We start from the raw sequence: 17,541 nt of genomic DNA, 5'->3' as shown, positions 1-17,541 counted from the left end.
CTTTTGATATGATAACACTGCTTCAACCCGACACTAATTTCTTTTCCCGTGTGGCTGACATTCTTTTTATTTATTTTTTTCTTCGGTTCAATTTTTCTTTTCCTTTGCGACACATTTCTAAGTATACCACTGTATTAATAAATAAATTCATTTTTAAAGTACATGCTTCTTGGATTCGTGTGTTGGTCTAAACTTCCAGATGTTTGACATGTTGACACACCCAGACTGTTTTCTGCCGAACGGCTCTGAGGAGTCCTCTGCAACTCGTGAAGTTGGCGTTTGTGTCGTATGAAATGCTCGATCCCAGTTTTCTGCCATCCGCAGCTGCGTCCCTCATGTAGAACCAGTACACTGAGTAGTCAGCTGGATTATTCTGCATGCATACAGTAAAAATCCAGCACAGACAGTCTTCATAAAGATGAACAGAGTTGGAGGCATTTGTCCTTTTCTAACGCCAACTGCATTTTGATGTTCCTTAAAAATGAATTTCCTGCTGCTGTTTTTCTCGATCTGACCTCTGGTTCACTGGCTGTATGAAGTCAGACATTAGTTCCCTTTTTTCTAAAAATGTGCCCTCCAGACATTTTTTTAAGACCCACACTCAGTTGCCAGTTTTTAGCTACACTGACCTAAAGTATTACTGTCAGATACAACAGTCCTGCAGTCCTCCAGACCTCCACCATCCCGAATATTATGATGTTCAGTTTGTGTTTTCAAGAGGTGTCGAACGTTATGCTCATTCTGGATGCTGCAGCTTGTGGTAAATGGAGTGGACAAAATAACAGAAACACCTGTCAGGATAATGCAATACAATTCAACAGCATCACAAGCAAAATGATCAGCAGTAAAAAGCTAAATCAAAAATCTATACAAGAATTTTCTTAATTTTATTGAAGTCTAATCATCATCATTCATTGATCATTGATAGATGATATAATTTAGTTATCGTGCGTTCCATAATGTTAGATGTACCTAATAAACTGGCAACTGAGCGTCTGAAGATACTTGACTTTAAAGGGCCAGTGTGTAGGATTTAGTGGCATCTAGTGGTGAAGTTGCAGATTGCAACCAACCGAGTACCTCTTGCCTCACCTGTCCTTTTCCTATGGGAGAACCTATGGTGGCCTTCAGGTCACATAAAAATACAAAAGAGCCTGTGTTTGGTTTGTCCATTCTGGGCTACTGTACACATTTGATTTCTGTTAATACATCTCCTTAAATCCTGCACACTGGTCCTCTAAATAACTTGACTAATGTGTTCATCCAAAAAAAAACCTGGTTAATAATTCTTAATATCACATCTTCGCCATCTCCCTCCCAAATCCAAAAATCTGAACTTTATGAATATGAAAATATTTTTAATCTTGAAAGTTTTAACCAGACACAAGATGTCTCCTACTTGCCTGAAAAGTCCATTCTCAGTAAATGTGTCAGTACAGTGTCAACACCACACTTACAATTATTGGGTACAATTATTGGGTACAATTATTGACCATGAATGGCTTCCTGCCTAGTTGTGATGCCACAAAAACATGCACATACCTGCACACGTTAAACTGAGATTCAAGGTAAACACAGAAAAACTCATCAGCAAATAAAAGTTCAGTCTTCCAGAGTCAAAATCTGCACATGTAACATTCTGCACGGTCAAAGTCAAACATTCAAGTGAAGGACAAGCAACAAAAACACATCTGGATGGATGAAAGAGCAGATCTGACGTTGTTGCCCTGTTAGTCACAAGCTTGTGACAAAGTCTGAGTATCACTTCATGTCAAAGGTCGTGTCGGTCAGTCACTGCACCAGAGGCAGAAAGTTGCTCTGCTCATAAATGTGCTTACGAGACATTGTGGGGGCTGCTAGTTAAACAACAGAGCACTCACTCCTTCACTTAGTTACATGGCACAGTATGAGCTTTTAGTACACACAAGCTGATAAAGCAGGGACATGCTGTACAGGACATCTGTGCAAATGTTCAGTCATAAACCCACAAGTCATAAAATGAGACTTAACAAGATTTTTTTTAAAAATCTTACATCTTCAGTCTAATCCAAAATAAAAAGGCTTATGATAATAGAAACTTTGGTTAAAAATGAAAATTTAAAATGCCACAATTCATCTGGCCAATCAAAAAAATCACAGAGGTTTAAATATGAAAAGCACAACAGTGGCAGTGAGACATCCCTGTATATCACATACTGGAATACAAAAACTGCAGAGATGCACAGCAGTTGTGTTAATTAAAAAAACAAAAAAAGACGCCTCTTTAAACGTGTTGTGAAGTCAGTCTGGTTGTCCTGAGATTAGGTGAATGTTAAAAAGTCCATGAATAAGCTGCTGCTTTGTCGACAAGCGTGTTGTCCGCTTCAAGTGTCTCTGTTAGAGTTTTATTTCCCTGGAGGCGACGGCTCTGTGGATCTCCTCGGTCAGCGGAACGTACATCTTTTTCTCTGGATCTAAAAAGTACAAAGAATCTTTGATGTGAGCTGGGTTGAATCCCTCCTCCACCAGCCTCACTTTCTTCATCTTGAACGTCCCCGTCATCTCCAGGCAGGGCTGCAAAACAGAGTGTGAGTTTCAGATGGATTTTCTGTCTAATTTGCCTCCTGCAGCAAACAGAAGGACGACTCACGAGGAACGCACCGCAGACTCAGATCATAATGACTGGATTGGACCAGATGACACAGATCCACATTTCTTCCCTCAGTGCCCTTAAAACTTCTGTTTCTGCTACATTCATTGAGTCACAAGCAGCAGACTCAATTTGTAACGCCACAGCAATTCCTCATGACCTCACGTAAACCGACATGAAATGATCCAAGTCAGTTACACACAGAGATGTCACTGTGCAATGAGTCCCCTTGAAATGGATCATAAGAAGATATATGAGAAGAAACTCTTGCAGGCATCTTCATCTGCAAATAATTCTTAAATTACTGGAAAATGTAAGCAACTAATGTTATACCAACAGTTTTTCATATGTTGTGTCTCGCCATCGTTGTCATCAATGCCGCCTTGCATTGTGGGATAATTGTGCAGCGTAGTGTCCAGTGTTTGCATACTGAAATATTCACAGGAAACAGGACATGCACCTCACGCAGTATTTAGGAATTTCGGATGGGCCCAAAGCCCCAGCCAAGTAGGTGGGGTGGCCTGAGAGGCAAAATCCAGGGCATAAAACTCTGAATCACTGCTGTGTTCGTACAGCTTCAGAATCAGGATCAGGATCTGGTCTGAGATCAGGTCTGAGATTTTCAGGTCTGAAAATCTTTGTACTGTTTTCAGTTGAGTAAATGTCGAAAAAGGATGCACAGGGAGGTGCATCCCTTCAGCACGAGTGTCTTTCTAAAAACAGTCTATCACACAACAATCAAAGATTACAGTGGAATTTTACTCGAAGGCCACCTGAACTAAGCAAAGAGGTTAACCGGTGCACAAATGAGATGCAGTCCGAGCCACAGTGGATTAAAGAGAATCCTTCGTGCAGCAATAGCCTCAAATCTCATGTTCCACCTGACACAAGGCCGCAGGTGCACAACGCAACTTCTTTCTTTACCTGAATCCTGATGAACCGAGGTCTTGCGTAAGCTGGCAGGTAGTTGACGACCTTATCGTAGGTGTCCGAACAGTCAAAATCTTCTCCCTCCCTCAAAATGACAGCAGCCATGCCGATCCGGCCCTCCTGGCCTAATCAGACCATTCAGTTAAATACAGGCTGAAAATATGAAAAAAGCACAGAGTTCACCTTCCTCATCCGTTACTGTGAGATCTGCGTGTTTACCTTCAACTTTAACACCATAGACATTTGCCTCCAAAATGCAATGAGCCATTGTGAGGATGTCTGCAACCTCCGACGTGGCCACGTTCTCTCCTTTCCATCTGCAACAACAAGCCAACAAACAGCAAGTCAAATGAAAATCTTGTGCATGTAAAAGCTGAAAACATAACCTCAAAAAAAGCCAGTTCAACACGAAATGAATCACAACTCACCTAAAAGTGTCGCCAACTCGATCCTGAAAGTAGACAAAGTTTTCGTGATCAAATCGAAGCAAATCTCCAGTGTTGAAGTACAAGTCGCCTTTTTTCAGCACGTCACGAAGCCTCTTCTTCTCCGTCTGTTGCTGGCTGCCAGCGTATCCAACAAAGGGAGACCTCTGAGTGACCCGTCCCACCAGAAGTCCCGTCTCACCTGACAAAAGGACGCATGAAACATGTCCATCACAGTTTCAATCAAGGTGACGCCTTCAAGTGTCTGGTTCAGCCAGACCAACAATCCAAAGCCCAACCATTTAAAACATCAGTTCAGGCACAAAGAGAAAGCACAGGTATTCCACAGGTATGTTTCCACCTGTAAAACTGACTCACCACTGGCTGCCTCGATGCAGAGGCCCTCAGAGTTCCTGACCGGCTTCTCCTTCTCTATGTCAAACTTGATCAAAGTGTACGGGAAGAAAAACTAAAGAGAAGAAAGAAAACATCCACCAGTTACATGAGGTCTTGTATTTTATCAGCCTACAGTTGATGAGTTTAAAGCCACGCTAGCAGCTCTGTGAGGCTGTACTTAGACACAGGTTTGAGCAAAATGCTAACATCGGCACGCTAACATCCGTGCAATGACAATGTGAACATTCTAATGTTTAGCAAGTAAATTTACCATGTTCAAAGCTTAGTGTGTTAGCATGCTAGCATTTGCTTGGTAGCTGCAGCTGATACGAGTGTCATTAGTTTTAAGGGTGTTTGGTCATCAAGCTAAGTTTGGGGAAAATTGAAAATTTGACCTGATGATGGCGCTAGAGGAACACAAACTCTATTACATTTAATCTTGAGGGGGGCTTAAATGTCTGTGCTAAATTTTATGGTAATCTGTCAAATAGTTTCCCAAAAAACTAAGATTTCAACCTCATGGTGGCACCAGAGGAAAAGTCAGAGGATCACTGAAGTCTTTGGGTTCATCCTCTGGAAACCACAAATGTGTGCACGAAACCTTAAGACAGTTTGTGCAGTAGTTTGATATTGACATTTCAGTCTGGACCAAAGCGTTTGATTGGCAGACTGACCTCGCCACCTCTGCTGCATTCGTGGCTAAAAATGCTGATCTGATCCTCGACTCACCCTGTGGACAAAATTGACTCGCCCCACTGCACCGACTTTGGACGTGTAATTGATGAAGCCGATGTTTCCCTCCGTGGCGGCATACAGCTCTCTGACTTGAATGTCCCCAAAGCGTTTCAGAAACTCTGACCAAATGTCCGTTCGGACCCCATTGCCAATGGCAATCCTCACTCTGTGGTTCTTGTCGTTATCTTTCTGCAAAGAGCGACATCGACTCAAAACAGAGACGTGCAGTTTCATGTGTTCTATTGGAACAAGACTCACTGATTTATCCTGAAGCTGGTCAGGATGCTTCTTACCTGGGGAGTGTTGCAGAGGTAGCGCATTGTTTCACCAATGTACTGCATCACTGTCACGTTATACTTCCTGCAGTCGTCCCAGAACTGCGAGGCGGAGAACTTTCTCCTCAGAAAAATGCTCATACCTGCAATCAACATCATAGCACAGCCTTTATTTTGAGTAAACTTATACATCTTGAGTGCCCAAGCTAGGCTGTAAATCCCTTTGTTCTGTAAATCATGAGAGGATTAAGCAGGTCATTACCTCTCTCGATGGCTCCGACCATCCCGATGAGGAAGCCTGCACTGTGATAGAGAGGCAGGTTGATGTAGAAGATGTCCTCTGATGTGACTCCACATGCCGCCTGGATGAAGGAGGCGGCCCAAACCCTCTCGTGGGTGATAACAGCTGCTTTAGGCAAACCTTCCGAAGTCAAAGGAGGATAAATCATGGCAGGTTCTTATGCGGTGTACGGTGTTTTAAAGGTGCAATGTGTAAGAACTGGCTTCCTGTTGAAGATCACTCCAAACAAATTGGGAGGCATCTTATCACCAGAGTAACTGCTAACAGCTGCTCAGTATATTCTTTGCTGTAGCCATCTATGGATATGAGCTTCAGATAGCTAGTTAGCACAGTTAGCTGTGCAGCTAGTGGCTAAAACTCAGAGTAGATCAGCCAGAGATGATCAGCAGCCTCCTGGTGAAAATGGCCCGTTTGGGATCAAACAAAGCCGACCGACAGAGGCCAGTTTGACAACAGGGAAAACTGTACTGAGGTGATTTACATCGACTCCAACCTGGACTCTGACGGAACGATGAGGAACGATGAAGACGAGAGGAACGAGAGGAAGTTCAGCCATCAGCCGCGTATAGAAGCAGAGTATTTTCACATCTAACTCGATGAAGTCAGGTTCTGTTCTGTTTTTATGCCCTGCAACTTCACTGTGTCATCAGCACTCTTTTCAAATGCAGCAGATAAAACCTGATAAACCTGCTGCACGCTGCCTGCACCAAACTGCAGACAAAGTTAGCAACAAGCTGGTGAACACAGGGGAGCATTTAGCCGCTAAACAACCACAAACCTTCATCAGGAACTGGTGCAGGTGGCCAGAAATGAAAATGCTTATGTTATTCCTTGTCTGCTGGACATTTAAATAAATAACTGTTACCATCCTTTATACAGTGGTCATACTGTATGTTAATGTTTACAGCTTGGTGCACTGCAACAAAGTGACCAAAAAAACAAATGAATCAAGAATAAAACATAGTTAATACAGCAGTCAGTTCTCACACGTCTGACGACCTTTAAGCATTATAAAACAAAAACATTTTACAGCCACCTTTACAGCTAGTTGTACCTAATAACCTGACAGTTAAACGCGTCTTCCATGGCTGTCAGTGTAGATTTTTACTTTTGGAGTTGTTTCCTGGTGTACCTGTAATTGTCATTTCAGTTCCTCGTACCTCATCTCCTTGAGATACCCCAGCTCCTATTTTCTCGCCAGGATATCAGGTCCTTTTGTGTTTTAAATTGTGATGTCTAGACCTCTTAACGCCTACATACAAAACCCTGCAGGATGCTGGTGTGAACCACACCCTAGGGGGTCGGCACCGATACCTACAGCAGACCAGAGGGTGTGAAAACACACCCTTGAGTAGGGGGCATTCCTCAGGTATAAATGTTTAGCTCTCCACATGTTTGGGGTCTTTTCTTCATTTTACTGCTTGTGTGATGTCTGACCTTTTCTTTGCAAAGAAAATAAAAACCTTGTCAGTCAGCATAAGTCTCTTTTTCATTCTTCACCAGCAGCAGAGAATTTCCACAACATACCTGTGGTGCCTGATGTGTAGATGTACAGAGCGGTGCTCCTGATGTTGACGTTGGCCCTCAGGTCCAGGGACAGCGGCTCATCTGAGGCCTGGGAGATCTTTTCAGACAAAGTGTTGATGCCCTGGATGTCGCAGGCCTCTGAAAGGAGGTACACACTGATACCCTGCTCTCTCAGCGTCGGTAAAACCTCCTCCACAGCGTCCTGCAGCTCTGCAAATACAGAGAGGCATTCAGCTCCACACAATGTCAGAGAGCTGTGTTGCGCAATGCAGCACATGCAGGCCTGTGCCATGTTACCTCAGGTCCCACTGGGATATGAGCACATGGTGCAGCCACTTCAGTCCAAATGTATGCGCTTCTCAGTAGTGAAACTCTAGCATCATAATCGCAGTACCAAGAAAAAGCTTTCAGAGTGCAATGCTCCTTCTGTTTGTTACTCAAGATGAACTAATCAGGACTGAATGCAGAGCACAGCGACTGAAACCATGTGAGAAAACAAGGGATTAAACCTTTATTCCTGATAACAATGGTTGTGAGAGACTGACGTTATACGAATCTGTACTGGCAAACATTTCTTCTCTGGTCTATATTCTTAGAAATGTTCACTGCTTTCAAATCACACTGCTGTGGTTTAAAACAGAGGACTCAACAGAACAGATGATTATACAGATTACATATGTATATTTGTTAATATGTCTCAGAGAAATGAACTACATTCATTAATAATTTTAAATGCTGATGCAGAATTGTAGGACTGGTTTGTTTCTGTTGCACCAGTTGAAATATAATGAAACTACCATGTACAGTCACAGGTCACCCCGGCCCTGATGCCAATGCCTTGTGTTCTTAGCTTATCAAGTGATTTGTATGTAAACTGCATTTTGAAACACTCACCTGCACCGTTAACACAGCTGCCAGGTGACTGTAGCTAACCAACAAATATCCATCCAGTAGTGGAAGAAGTATTCAGATTTACTTAAGTAGAAGTCCCAATAAAACAATGTTAAAATACTCCATTACAGTTCTATAAGTTTTATTTAAAATGATTCTGAAGTAAAAGAACAGAAGTATTATCAGCAAAAAGTACTTAAAGTCTCAAATTTAAAAGTACTTTTTTTTATTACATCATGAATACTGATGCATGCAGTAAGCAGAAAAGCAAGCAAGTATAATGTTACAGATGGTTGAGCTGGTTTTGGAAGTTTTAACTACTTTACATTCTGTTGGTAGTTCAGTTCAGTGGTGATCGTGAGATGATTGAAGTGGTAGAAAAAAAATGTTCTGTTGCACACATTTGTGTTCGCTTTATCTCTAATGTTTGTTCATTGTGAAATACTGAAGAATTTCACCTCTCTGGGCCTCGGACACTTAAGAGGGGGAAGGTCTCTTTGATGGAGCTGATAAGGATTGACAGACATCTGAAACGTGGAGGGGTCCCAACTAGATGGTGCTTTTTAGGAAGAAGCCACAAACCAAAAAGCTTGGGAGCCATTAATCTCTAAAAACGCTGTATTTTAAAAGTAACTGTCAAATAAGTCTAGTGGAGTGAAAGTACAATTAGAAATATTCAAGTAAAGTACAAGTACCTATGTACTCAGTAACTGTGCTTTCCACCCCTGCAGTGCCAGAAACTCTGAACTGTACTTTGCTCCTCTGTGGACGAGAAGCGTGCTCATGCAGCAATGATGGGCGACAGGAAAGGGACAGGGGGCTGGAGAAGACCCTTCCTCCTCTGTCTTACCTGCAGAGACGATGATCACTTTGGCCCCGCAGCAGGAGAAACAATGCAGCAGAGACTTGGATCTGATGTTATAGTTGAGCAGGGCGGCCGGGCAGCCCAGCTTGGCCAAACCGAGCCAGATCCACACGAAACTGGGCTCGTTGGCCAGGAACAGAGCGACCGGGTCCCCCTCCTTCAGCCGGGCTTCAGCCTGCAGAGCCCGGGCCACCTTGTTGCTCTGCTTGTCAACTTCGCCATAAGAATATTCTCGACCCTCGAAGTGCAGAAAGGTCTTACGGGGATGCGCCTTGGCGGCATCCAAGAAGCAGTCCACGATGCTGTAGAAAGGTTTGCTTTTCTTGTACTTCAGGAGCCTAATGCCGAGTTTAACGCTCCGCAGGATGTAGACGCTGTCCTCGCCTATGTGAGGGAAGAGGGTTTTGAGGAAGGGCAGGGACAGAAGGGCCAGTCCGGCGAAGACGGTGAACCACATGTACATTTTGCAGAGCGCATAAAATTGGACACATCTGTCAGTGGAAGTCCGAGGGGGGAGAAATAACGCAACTTGGGGGTATTTGTGACAAAGTTCACCCCCTCAGCTCGGGGCGGGCTCAGCTCCGACCCGTCGACGCCTCCTTCATTCCGGAATGTTTCCCAGTTGCCAGGTCCGGTGTCTCCGCGTCCAGCCTGCACCCATTCCCCACCGTCTCTGCACACATGCGAGTTATTCTCCTGTAATGCTATAAACTGTTTTGCGACATGAAACTGTGAGAAAAGTGATGAAATAAAGTGACAAACATGAAGGGAGAAGCGCTGCATGTAAAGCTGCGACCCCTGCAGGTTGAGGCCCTTTCTTTCTTTCTTTCTTTCTTTCTTTCTTTCTTTCTTTCTTTCTTTCTTTCTTTCTTTCTTTCTTTCTTTCAAATGACATAAATAGGGGCATAAATAGACATAAATAGGCGCGCATTAATGACACAAGTAAACCGCTACACAAAATCACGCACATGGCAACCCCCGTCCTGAATCTGCCACATGGTCGGATTAGGGGGCGTACACTGTTTGCACTGAGCGCAGCCTGTCTGCTGGTTATGGGGGTGCAATGATTAATTTATTAATCAATTAGCTGTCAATTATTAAATGAATCACCAACAATTCCGACAACCGATTAATCGTTTTGAGTACTTTTTTCAAGAGACCCTTCACTGGAGACCATAGAGCCACTGCAGCAGGGTGTGGGGTAAATATGGAGTAAAACAAAGCTGAATGAAAAAGATTTATGGGAGGAAAATAAACACGAGCTTGTTGAAGCTATCACGCTGACCTTCATTTCACTAATATTCAGCTTGGATCCTTTCTCATTAGTTTTCCTGAATCATCGATAACAACAGATAAAAAGTGTGTCAGGGTCATGTGTTTGGCCTATGGAGGAGGGCATGACAGAAAAGGTTTGACAATCACTGTGTGACTGTTCCTTTGGGTGTGAAACACAATTCTTCAGCAGGCACCTTATTAAAGGCTGTATGATATCTACACCATGGTTTATGAGAACACCTTGAAATAATCTCACTACAAATGTGACTCAGTGTGTTCATTTGTTAACTCTTTCTTAACTCACGTAGATGAACCCTGTGGAATAATGATGGAAGTGTTGTCATTTCTCTCAGTAAGTTTGAGCTCCTCCATGTCTCCTGCCTTTAGGAATCTCTTTTTTAACTCACAGGTGCACATTTTAACCTGCTGGTGGTGCCACATGACAATACAGACCATCATAAATGTCTGTGCAAAAATGATTTAGAATCCGTTGGATTTCACTTTGGACTGAAGCTCCACCACCATCAAGCCTAAACCAAACACAAGGAATCTTTGCAGCTGTTTGTCATTTAGGTTCAGTTAGAGAGAGAGGCCAACTTCAAAGTAAGTTGGCTGATTTTCTGAAGAAAAAAAAAAAGGATCAGTGCAGACCACATTACAGCTGAACAATTTATTGTTTTTAGATTGAAATTAACATTTGAAAGAGTGCATGTGTAATTAATATTGTTAACGGTAGCTCTGTTCCATAAAGCCTTGTTAGCAGTGGAAGGCCCCTGACACCAGTTAAACTAGACGTGCATCCATTATTAATGTTATTGATTACACCTGTGCTTTTCCTGCTATTTCATGTCAAAATGTTGGCCATGAGTAGGTTTACAAGCCAACTTTATCACCAGCTTTAGCTAATTAACACACTAAAACCAAATACAGGAAACAAAAGGCACTTTATATTTTGATCTTCCCTGATGTAACTGAATTGAATATGTCCAGCGTCAGCGGGATGTAAGTCTTCCCTTTTTCATCCAGAAAGTAGAGTGGGTCCGTTACTTGATTTGGGTTGAAGCCCTCCTCCACCAGCTTCGTCTTCAAATGCTTGAATGTGCCTGTAACGTCTAAGGAAGTCTGTAACCAACCGCAGGACGGTGAATTATTACAGGGGAGGCCAACACAAAGGCTGAAACTGTCAAAACGTTACCTACCTGAATCCTCAGAAAACGTGGCTTTGCGTAGGATGGCAGGAATTTTTCAACGTGTTCAAAGACGCCTGCAGAGTCAAATCTCTGTCCTTCACTTAAAGTGATGGCAGCCATTCCAGCTCTCCCCTCCAGCCCTGCAGAACAGAACAGACAGCCTGCATTAGAAGCTGTGGGCACAGAATAGATGCGACTGCCACCAAGCACACAGGGTCTGTTGAAAGATGCACGCAGCATCAGTGCATTAGGGGAAATGTAGGCTCACATTTTGGTGATTTGGCACCATTAAAAGTATGCTGAATTAGATGTTAGCAGTTCCTGTCTGCAGTGTATCCATCGATGCACAGACAACCATCACTGAAGACAACGATCCTGAAGAGAACTTAAAAATGTGACTATTCTCAGGCAAGTTCTGGAGTAAAGAGCATCTTTATTTCTGAGTTATATGCAGAATGGACATCAGACATAGCGATACGCCCAGCCAATGCTGCTGTTACACCTATTGACTGTGTTAGAAAGCAGGACAAACTACAAGAAGTGACTTCCTGTTTCCAGAGCAGCAGTGTGCACCTGTTCTATCACCTCACACAGTATCTTCACCAAGGTTTGGTCAGATGTTGGAGCTATTGTTCTGCCAATCCAAACGCAGTTTAGCGTTAGCTTTCAGTGTTTTCGTTGAGTTTTTTCCTCCCACCCTTAGGCGGCTTTACAGGGCAAGCAATGCTCCACCACTGATCCAACTCAACCACAACCAGACACTGTTAAATCCACCAAATCTATTAGATTTATTTACATAAAGACCAACAACCACAACACTTAATCTAAGCTAACAAAGGACACACAGCCCCAGCACCAGAAGCAGGACATGAAACGCTAACAGTTGTACCGCAACATGCAAAAACCTCTTCTGGACAAGGAGCAGAACTTTGTCCACCCACTGAGGTGAAAATGCAACACATCTTTAATGTTGTCAAGAGACGTGTTAAATCTGTTCTCACGCTTAATACATTTCTATAGACACACTTGCATTTTTATTGTATTTTTATACCTGTATTATATTTGTACCTGTATTATATTTTGATTTTCTCTTCAGTTGTTTAGTTTAATTCTTTTTTCTTTTCTTCTTTCTATTTTAACTCTTAAAATAAGCCTCCTGTGGACAGGTGTTGTAAATTCACTACAAACACGTCAAAAAACATAAACTTAATGCCTCCCTGTTTTGTTCTCACAGGGACGAAATCTAATAAAACATTCAAGCGGTCCTTATCTTCTTGTAAAGCTGAATATATCAACCAAAGTTTATGACCGGGACACTGACTGAAGATACCACTAAGAAACTGGGACAAGTTCCATGGTCAATGAGTGGCAAATCAGTTTGAGACAATGACAAATGTTATTAGGGAGGAAATAATGAATGTCAATATTTAAGCTATTTTTAGGAAAGATTACCTTACATTGGTAATCCTGGCTGAGGTTTGTACACATACAACTTAACGCTGCAGCCTTGACAGAGACCTCACTGTCTCTGCTCAAAAACTGTGAGAATAAAGGACAAAAAGAAGATGTCCAGTGAAAATTACCTGGCACTTCAACTCCATACACGTTGGCTTCTTTAATGCAGTCGAGCAGTGTGAGGATGTCGGCCACCTCAGTTGTAGCCACGTTCTCTCCTTTCCATCTATTTACAATTAAAAAAAAGTGCACAGTCATCAATATGCTCAGGTTTTAAAGCTTGAAATGAAACAAGAGTTGAACTCGCCTGAAAGTGTCTCCAACTCGATCCTGAAAGTAGAAGAAATTGTCTTCGTCGATTCTCAGCAGGTCGCCTGTGTTGTAGTACACGTCTCCTTTCTCGTGGACATCACGCAGCTTCTTCTTCTCGGTTTGCTGCAGGTCTCTCGCATAGCCAGCAAACGGTGAACGGGCTGAAATTTTACATACCAGAAGTCCAGGTTCGCCTGAGGACAGTTAATGCAGGAGAGGTGATGGGTGAGAGCAGTTAAACATAAGGTGACCCTTGTGACACTAGTGTACTTATTATGGGACCCCGTGCAGCAGATGCCTCGAGTAGAGACGACATCTTGGCATTTCACAGCATTGTGAAAGCATTTGATGGGTTTGATGATGGTTAAGCGACAGTGTGGTAGAACAGTGACTAGTGCAGAATTAGGACAGTATGAAAATGGATCTGATTGTTATTGCTGCACAGAATCATCAAACGCTTTGCTAAAAGTACAAACTGGGCAAGGATTTTAGAAACACTAATATCACTCTCCAATGTAATAGCCATGCTGGCAGCAAGGTCACCACCACTTTGGTCTGGACTGAAAAAAAAAAAAAAGGGGGACATGACCTCTGTATCCTCAGCAGTACCCACAGCCCTGGTTTCAACACACCTTTGGCAACCTTTATGCAGAAACCAGCAGAATCCCTCACAGGCTCTCCTTTATCGACGTCGAATTTGATCAGACTGTATTTAATAAACATCTGCAGGGTGAAACAAAGAAAACTATTGTGCACTGCGTGACAGCTTTTACTTCATAATGTGCAATGAAACATGGACTCCTACCCTGTTGAGGAAGGTGTCTCGTCCAACAGCGCCGATCTTACCGCTGTAGTTCAACAGACCAATATTGCCTTCAGTCGCTCCATAAAACTCTCTGATCTGAATGTCTCCAAACCTGCTCGTGAATTCCCTCCAAACCTCTGGCCTGATCCCGTTTCCCACCGCGAGTCTTACTTTGTGGTTTCGATCATTGAGTTTCTGTCGGGGAAAAATATATTTATTTATGCTGACCCTCAATGTGAAAGCAGCATTAATGTTACTGCAGTGTCATGCGCTTCATACCTCTGGTGTGTTGCAGAGGTAACGCATAATTTCACCTATGTACTGGATGACAGTGGCGTTGTATTTTCTGCAGTCATCCCAGAACTGAGATGCAGAAAATTTATTCCTCAAAGCCACCGTCATATCTACACACAGCAACAGGATGACAAATGACAATCTTAAAAGGCTGGCGATATTCAATATTTTTCTTTTCATCAACAAATTTATGAAAAGACCAAATTCTACATTGAATTGATCCGACTGCTAAATATTGTCTGTGCAGACGAAGCCTTTTGTTGTTGGGACCTTGTTTTCGTCCTAAACACAAATACATGGATGTGTATGCTGTTTATTGACTTCAATAAAATTTCTTCTTTAGTTGTCAAGTAACAACTGGCCAAGTTACTCCTGGTTGTAAATCAGCACGCTAGAGTACCAAATGTGTATTAATCCGCAGCTGAAAATAGTCCCCAACAAATGCATAATTTACTATTGTTTTAGTGTTGTTTGCTGAAAACTAGCATCCAGCTGTTTAAAGAGATTATTTAGCTTTCCCCTCAACGCAATAAATCACAAAGCCTTTTTTCAAATTTGGTCTTTTCATTGGATTTGCCTTCTCTCTCAAAATCACTGATGCTGTTCAAACTTGTCTCAGTTTATCAAATATACACGTAAATGTGTGCGTACCCCTCTCAATGGCTGCGGTGAATCCAACTAAGCCAGCAGAGTGATAGAGAGGGAGGCTAATATAAATCACATCCTTGGCCTTCACTCCCATTACAGACAGAAGCAAAGAGAGGTTCCACAGTTTGGCATGAGTGACCACTGCTGCTTTAGGTAAACCTGTTGAAGAGAAGCCACAGGTAAATGTACTGCAGGTAATCTCTGTTTTACTGTTGAATCCTGAACATTTTAACACTTCAAGTAGTTTACCTGTTGTCCCTGATGTGTAGATGTAGACTGCAGGACTCTGCAAGGTTAAATGTGACCTTAAATCCTTGGATACAGGCTCAGAGGAGGCCTGGCTCATTTTGTCCTTGAAGCTCTTCATGTCTGCAGTTCTGCATCTGTCAGCCAGGATGAAAACAGATATCTGCTGCTCCAACAGACTGGGCAGGACCTCTTCCACAGCATCCTGTAACTCTGGAAATAAAACCAAATAAACTTCTCTGTAACTGAGAGACTTAAGGTTGAAGTTGTTGCTCCTCTGCAGCTGAGGCAGTGTATTGCTACATTATAAAATAGACTTTAGACTTTAGACTGCTTCTTTATTGATCCCAATTTGGCAAATTATTTTCTTGCTGTAGCAATTAAACATACAAACAAACACAGAATATATTACATTGAGGTATTCAGATGTACTAAGCATAAAAAATACTCAATTACAAGTTCTGCATTCACAATTTCACTAAACTAAAGAAGAATTAGTAACAAAATGAGCAGGAAGCTTCTAATACTTACTAAAAGTACTCGCTATGCAAAAGGGATTCAGGGATTCCATTCAGAGTACTACATGTATCATATTTTATGCGATTATTGTTACTGATGCATTGTCAGTACACTGTTAGTAGTGTCATCAATATCTATGAATTGTATCTTATGTGTTTGCTTAAACATCGAATATTAGTTTAACTAGTAAACTATAATAATCTACAATAATAGATAATGAAATCTATAATAGATCTGCAGTACAGTACTTCTACAGTATTTCTTCCCACCACTGGAGAGCACAGACTTGCACGCAAACCTCTTACCTTCAGCTGCGACCAGAGTTGTGGCTCCGCTACAGCTGAAGCAGTGTAACAGGGACCTGGATCTGATGTTGTAGTTGAGAAGAGCAGTGGTGCATCCAATCTTGGCCAAACCCAACCACAGCCACAGAAACATCGGCTCGTTTCCGAGGAGCAACGCTACGGTGTCGCCCTCTTTGACGCATCCGCTCTGCAGGAACACTCTTGCGGCTTTGTTGCTGAGCTCATCGGCGTCCTGGTAGGTAAAAGTCTCATCTTTGTAAAGGAGGAACGGCTTGTGCGGATGCGCCTTCACTGCGTCTAAGAAGCGGTCCACAATGAAGTAGTTGGTCTGATGGTATCTGAGCATACGGCGTCTGTTTAGCACGTTACTGAGTATGTTTTGGACATCCTGAACAAAGTAAGGATGGCGGAATAAAAAGACGAGAAAAAGCAGAGCTGAAACCACGATCCAGACGAGCATGTTGAGCATGATGAATCAGCAGCGTGAAGGTGACTGACGGGGGAAACTTTTATACCTGTGAAGACAAAATGGTTGGGACTAAAAGGTATGAGGAGGAGGAGGAGGAGGAGGAGGAGTAGAAGGAGGAGGAGGAGGAGGAGGAGGAGGAGGAGGAGGAGGAGGACGAGGACGAGGAGGAGGAGGAGGAGGAGGAGGAGGAGGAGCGTTGACAGCACATCAGGACTTTGAATGTTTACCAGCGCAGTTCAGAATCCGTGATTTGCAATGATTGACAGCATAAAAAATGACTAAAACGATTAATCAACTATCAGCATTGTTAATTAATTTTCTGTTGATGGTTTTAGTTCAGCTGACAGGATGTCTGTTTTCACCGGATGGCCCCTAAACTAAGCATTCAGTATTAACTTGTAGTCATATTTATGCCATTAGATATCACTAAAAGTAATCTCTGTTATAAAGCATTAAGTAAGGACAACAGGATATAATGAAGAGGCTCAGCTCTCAAATGAATTATTCCTTTATAGTTTGCAATAAGATTTATTAAAATAAACTTGTAAAAAACATTGATAATCTGGCAGTGGTATGTCGTGCTGGTGTGCCACATTGTGGAGGACGCCGTACGCCATCACAGTGCGGCACATCTTCTCGGAGCAGCAGAACGCCAGTCCTGTGCAGGCAGCGCCACCGTCCCTTCAGCAGACTGATTGTCCTCTCAACGACTGACCGAGTGCAGGAATGGAGGTCATTGTACCTCCGCTTTTGGTCAGTCTGAGGGTTGGTGAGAGGGGTCATCAGCCTGCTCTTAAGTAGGCAGCCACGGTCGCCTGGGGTCAATTGAAAGCAGACAAAGCAAACTGGATTTATAGTTTCCATTCGTTAATTTTATACACTACTTACATGGATCACACACTATTGTTGCAAATTAGTGCAGAAGTGCGCCGGGGAAAAGGTGAGGCTGGTTAAGACATTTTACGCACGGGGTTATTAACAGGAGTACTTTGCACAAAGAGACAATCAGGGGCTTGTTAGAAAGATCTTAAGCTGTAGTTTAACCAGCA

At 42.8% G+C, this 17,541-nt stretch overlaps 2 protein-coding genes across 2 annotated transcripts; both read right to left on the bottom strand.

Annotated features, from left to right (window-relative positions):
* Nucleotides 1-2,172: 2,172 nt before the first annotated feature.
* Nucleotides 2,173-9,467, bottom strand: LOC139337490 (long-chain fatty acid transport protein 2-like). Its single transcript, XM_070972090.1, has 10 exons — nt 8,960-9,467; nt 7,219-7,428; nt 5,653-5,811; nt 5,409-5,533; nt 5,110-5,304; nt 4,363-4,453; nt 3,988-4,186; nt 3,779-3,876; nt 3,554-3,684; nt 2,173-2,553 (listed from the first exon to the last, which is right to left on the bottom strand). Exons 1-10 carry the CDS (start codon nt 9,435-9,437, stop codon nt 2,377-2,379), a joined length of 1,863 nt encoding a protein of 620 aa, XP_070828191.1. The 5' UTR covers nt 9,438-9,467; the 3' UTR covers nt 2,173-2,376.
* Nucleotides 9,468-11,194: 1,727 nt separating this feature from the next.
* On the bottom strand, nt 11,195-16,492 carry LOC139337200 (long-chain fatty acid transport protein 2-like). The gene is made up of 10 exons (XM_070971687.1): nt 16,024-16,492; nt 15,203-15,412; nt 14,957-15,112; nt 14,291-14,415; nt 14,012-14,206; nt 13,839-13,929; nt 13,202-13,400; nt 13,023-13,120; nt 11,449-11,579; nt 11,195-11,371 (listed from the first exon to the last, which is right to left on the bottom strand). The coding sequence occupies exons 1-10, from the start codon at nt 16,490-16,492 to the stop codon at nt 11,195-11,197; spliced, it is 1,851 nt and encodes a 616-aa protein (XP_070827788.1).
* Nucleotides 16,493-17,541: the final 1,049 nt, after the last annotated feature.

The sequence above is a fragment of the Chaetodon trifascialis genome, chromosome 10, assembly GCF_039877785.1.
Source record: "Chaetodon trifascialis isolate fChaTrf1 chromosome 10, fChaTrf1.hap1, whole genome shotgun sequence".
Classification (NCBI taxonomy): domain Eukaryota; kingdom Metazoa; phylum Chordata; class Actinopteri; order Chaetodontiformes; family Chaetodontidae; genus Chaetodon; species Chaetodon trifascialis.
Note: the sequence above shows the minus strand (reverse complement) of the source record. Positions and strands in the feature narration are given on the sequence as shown.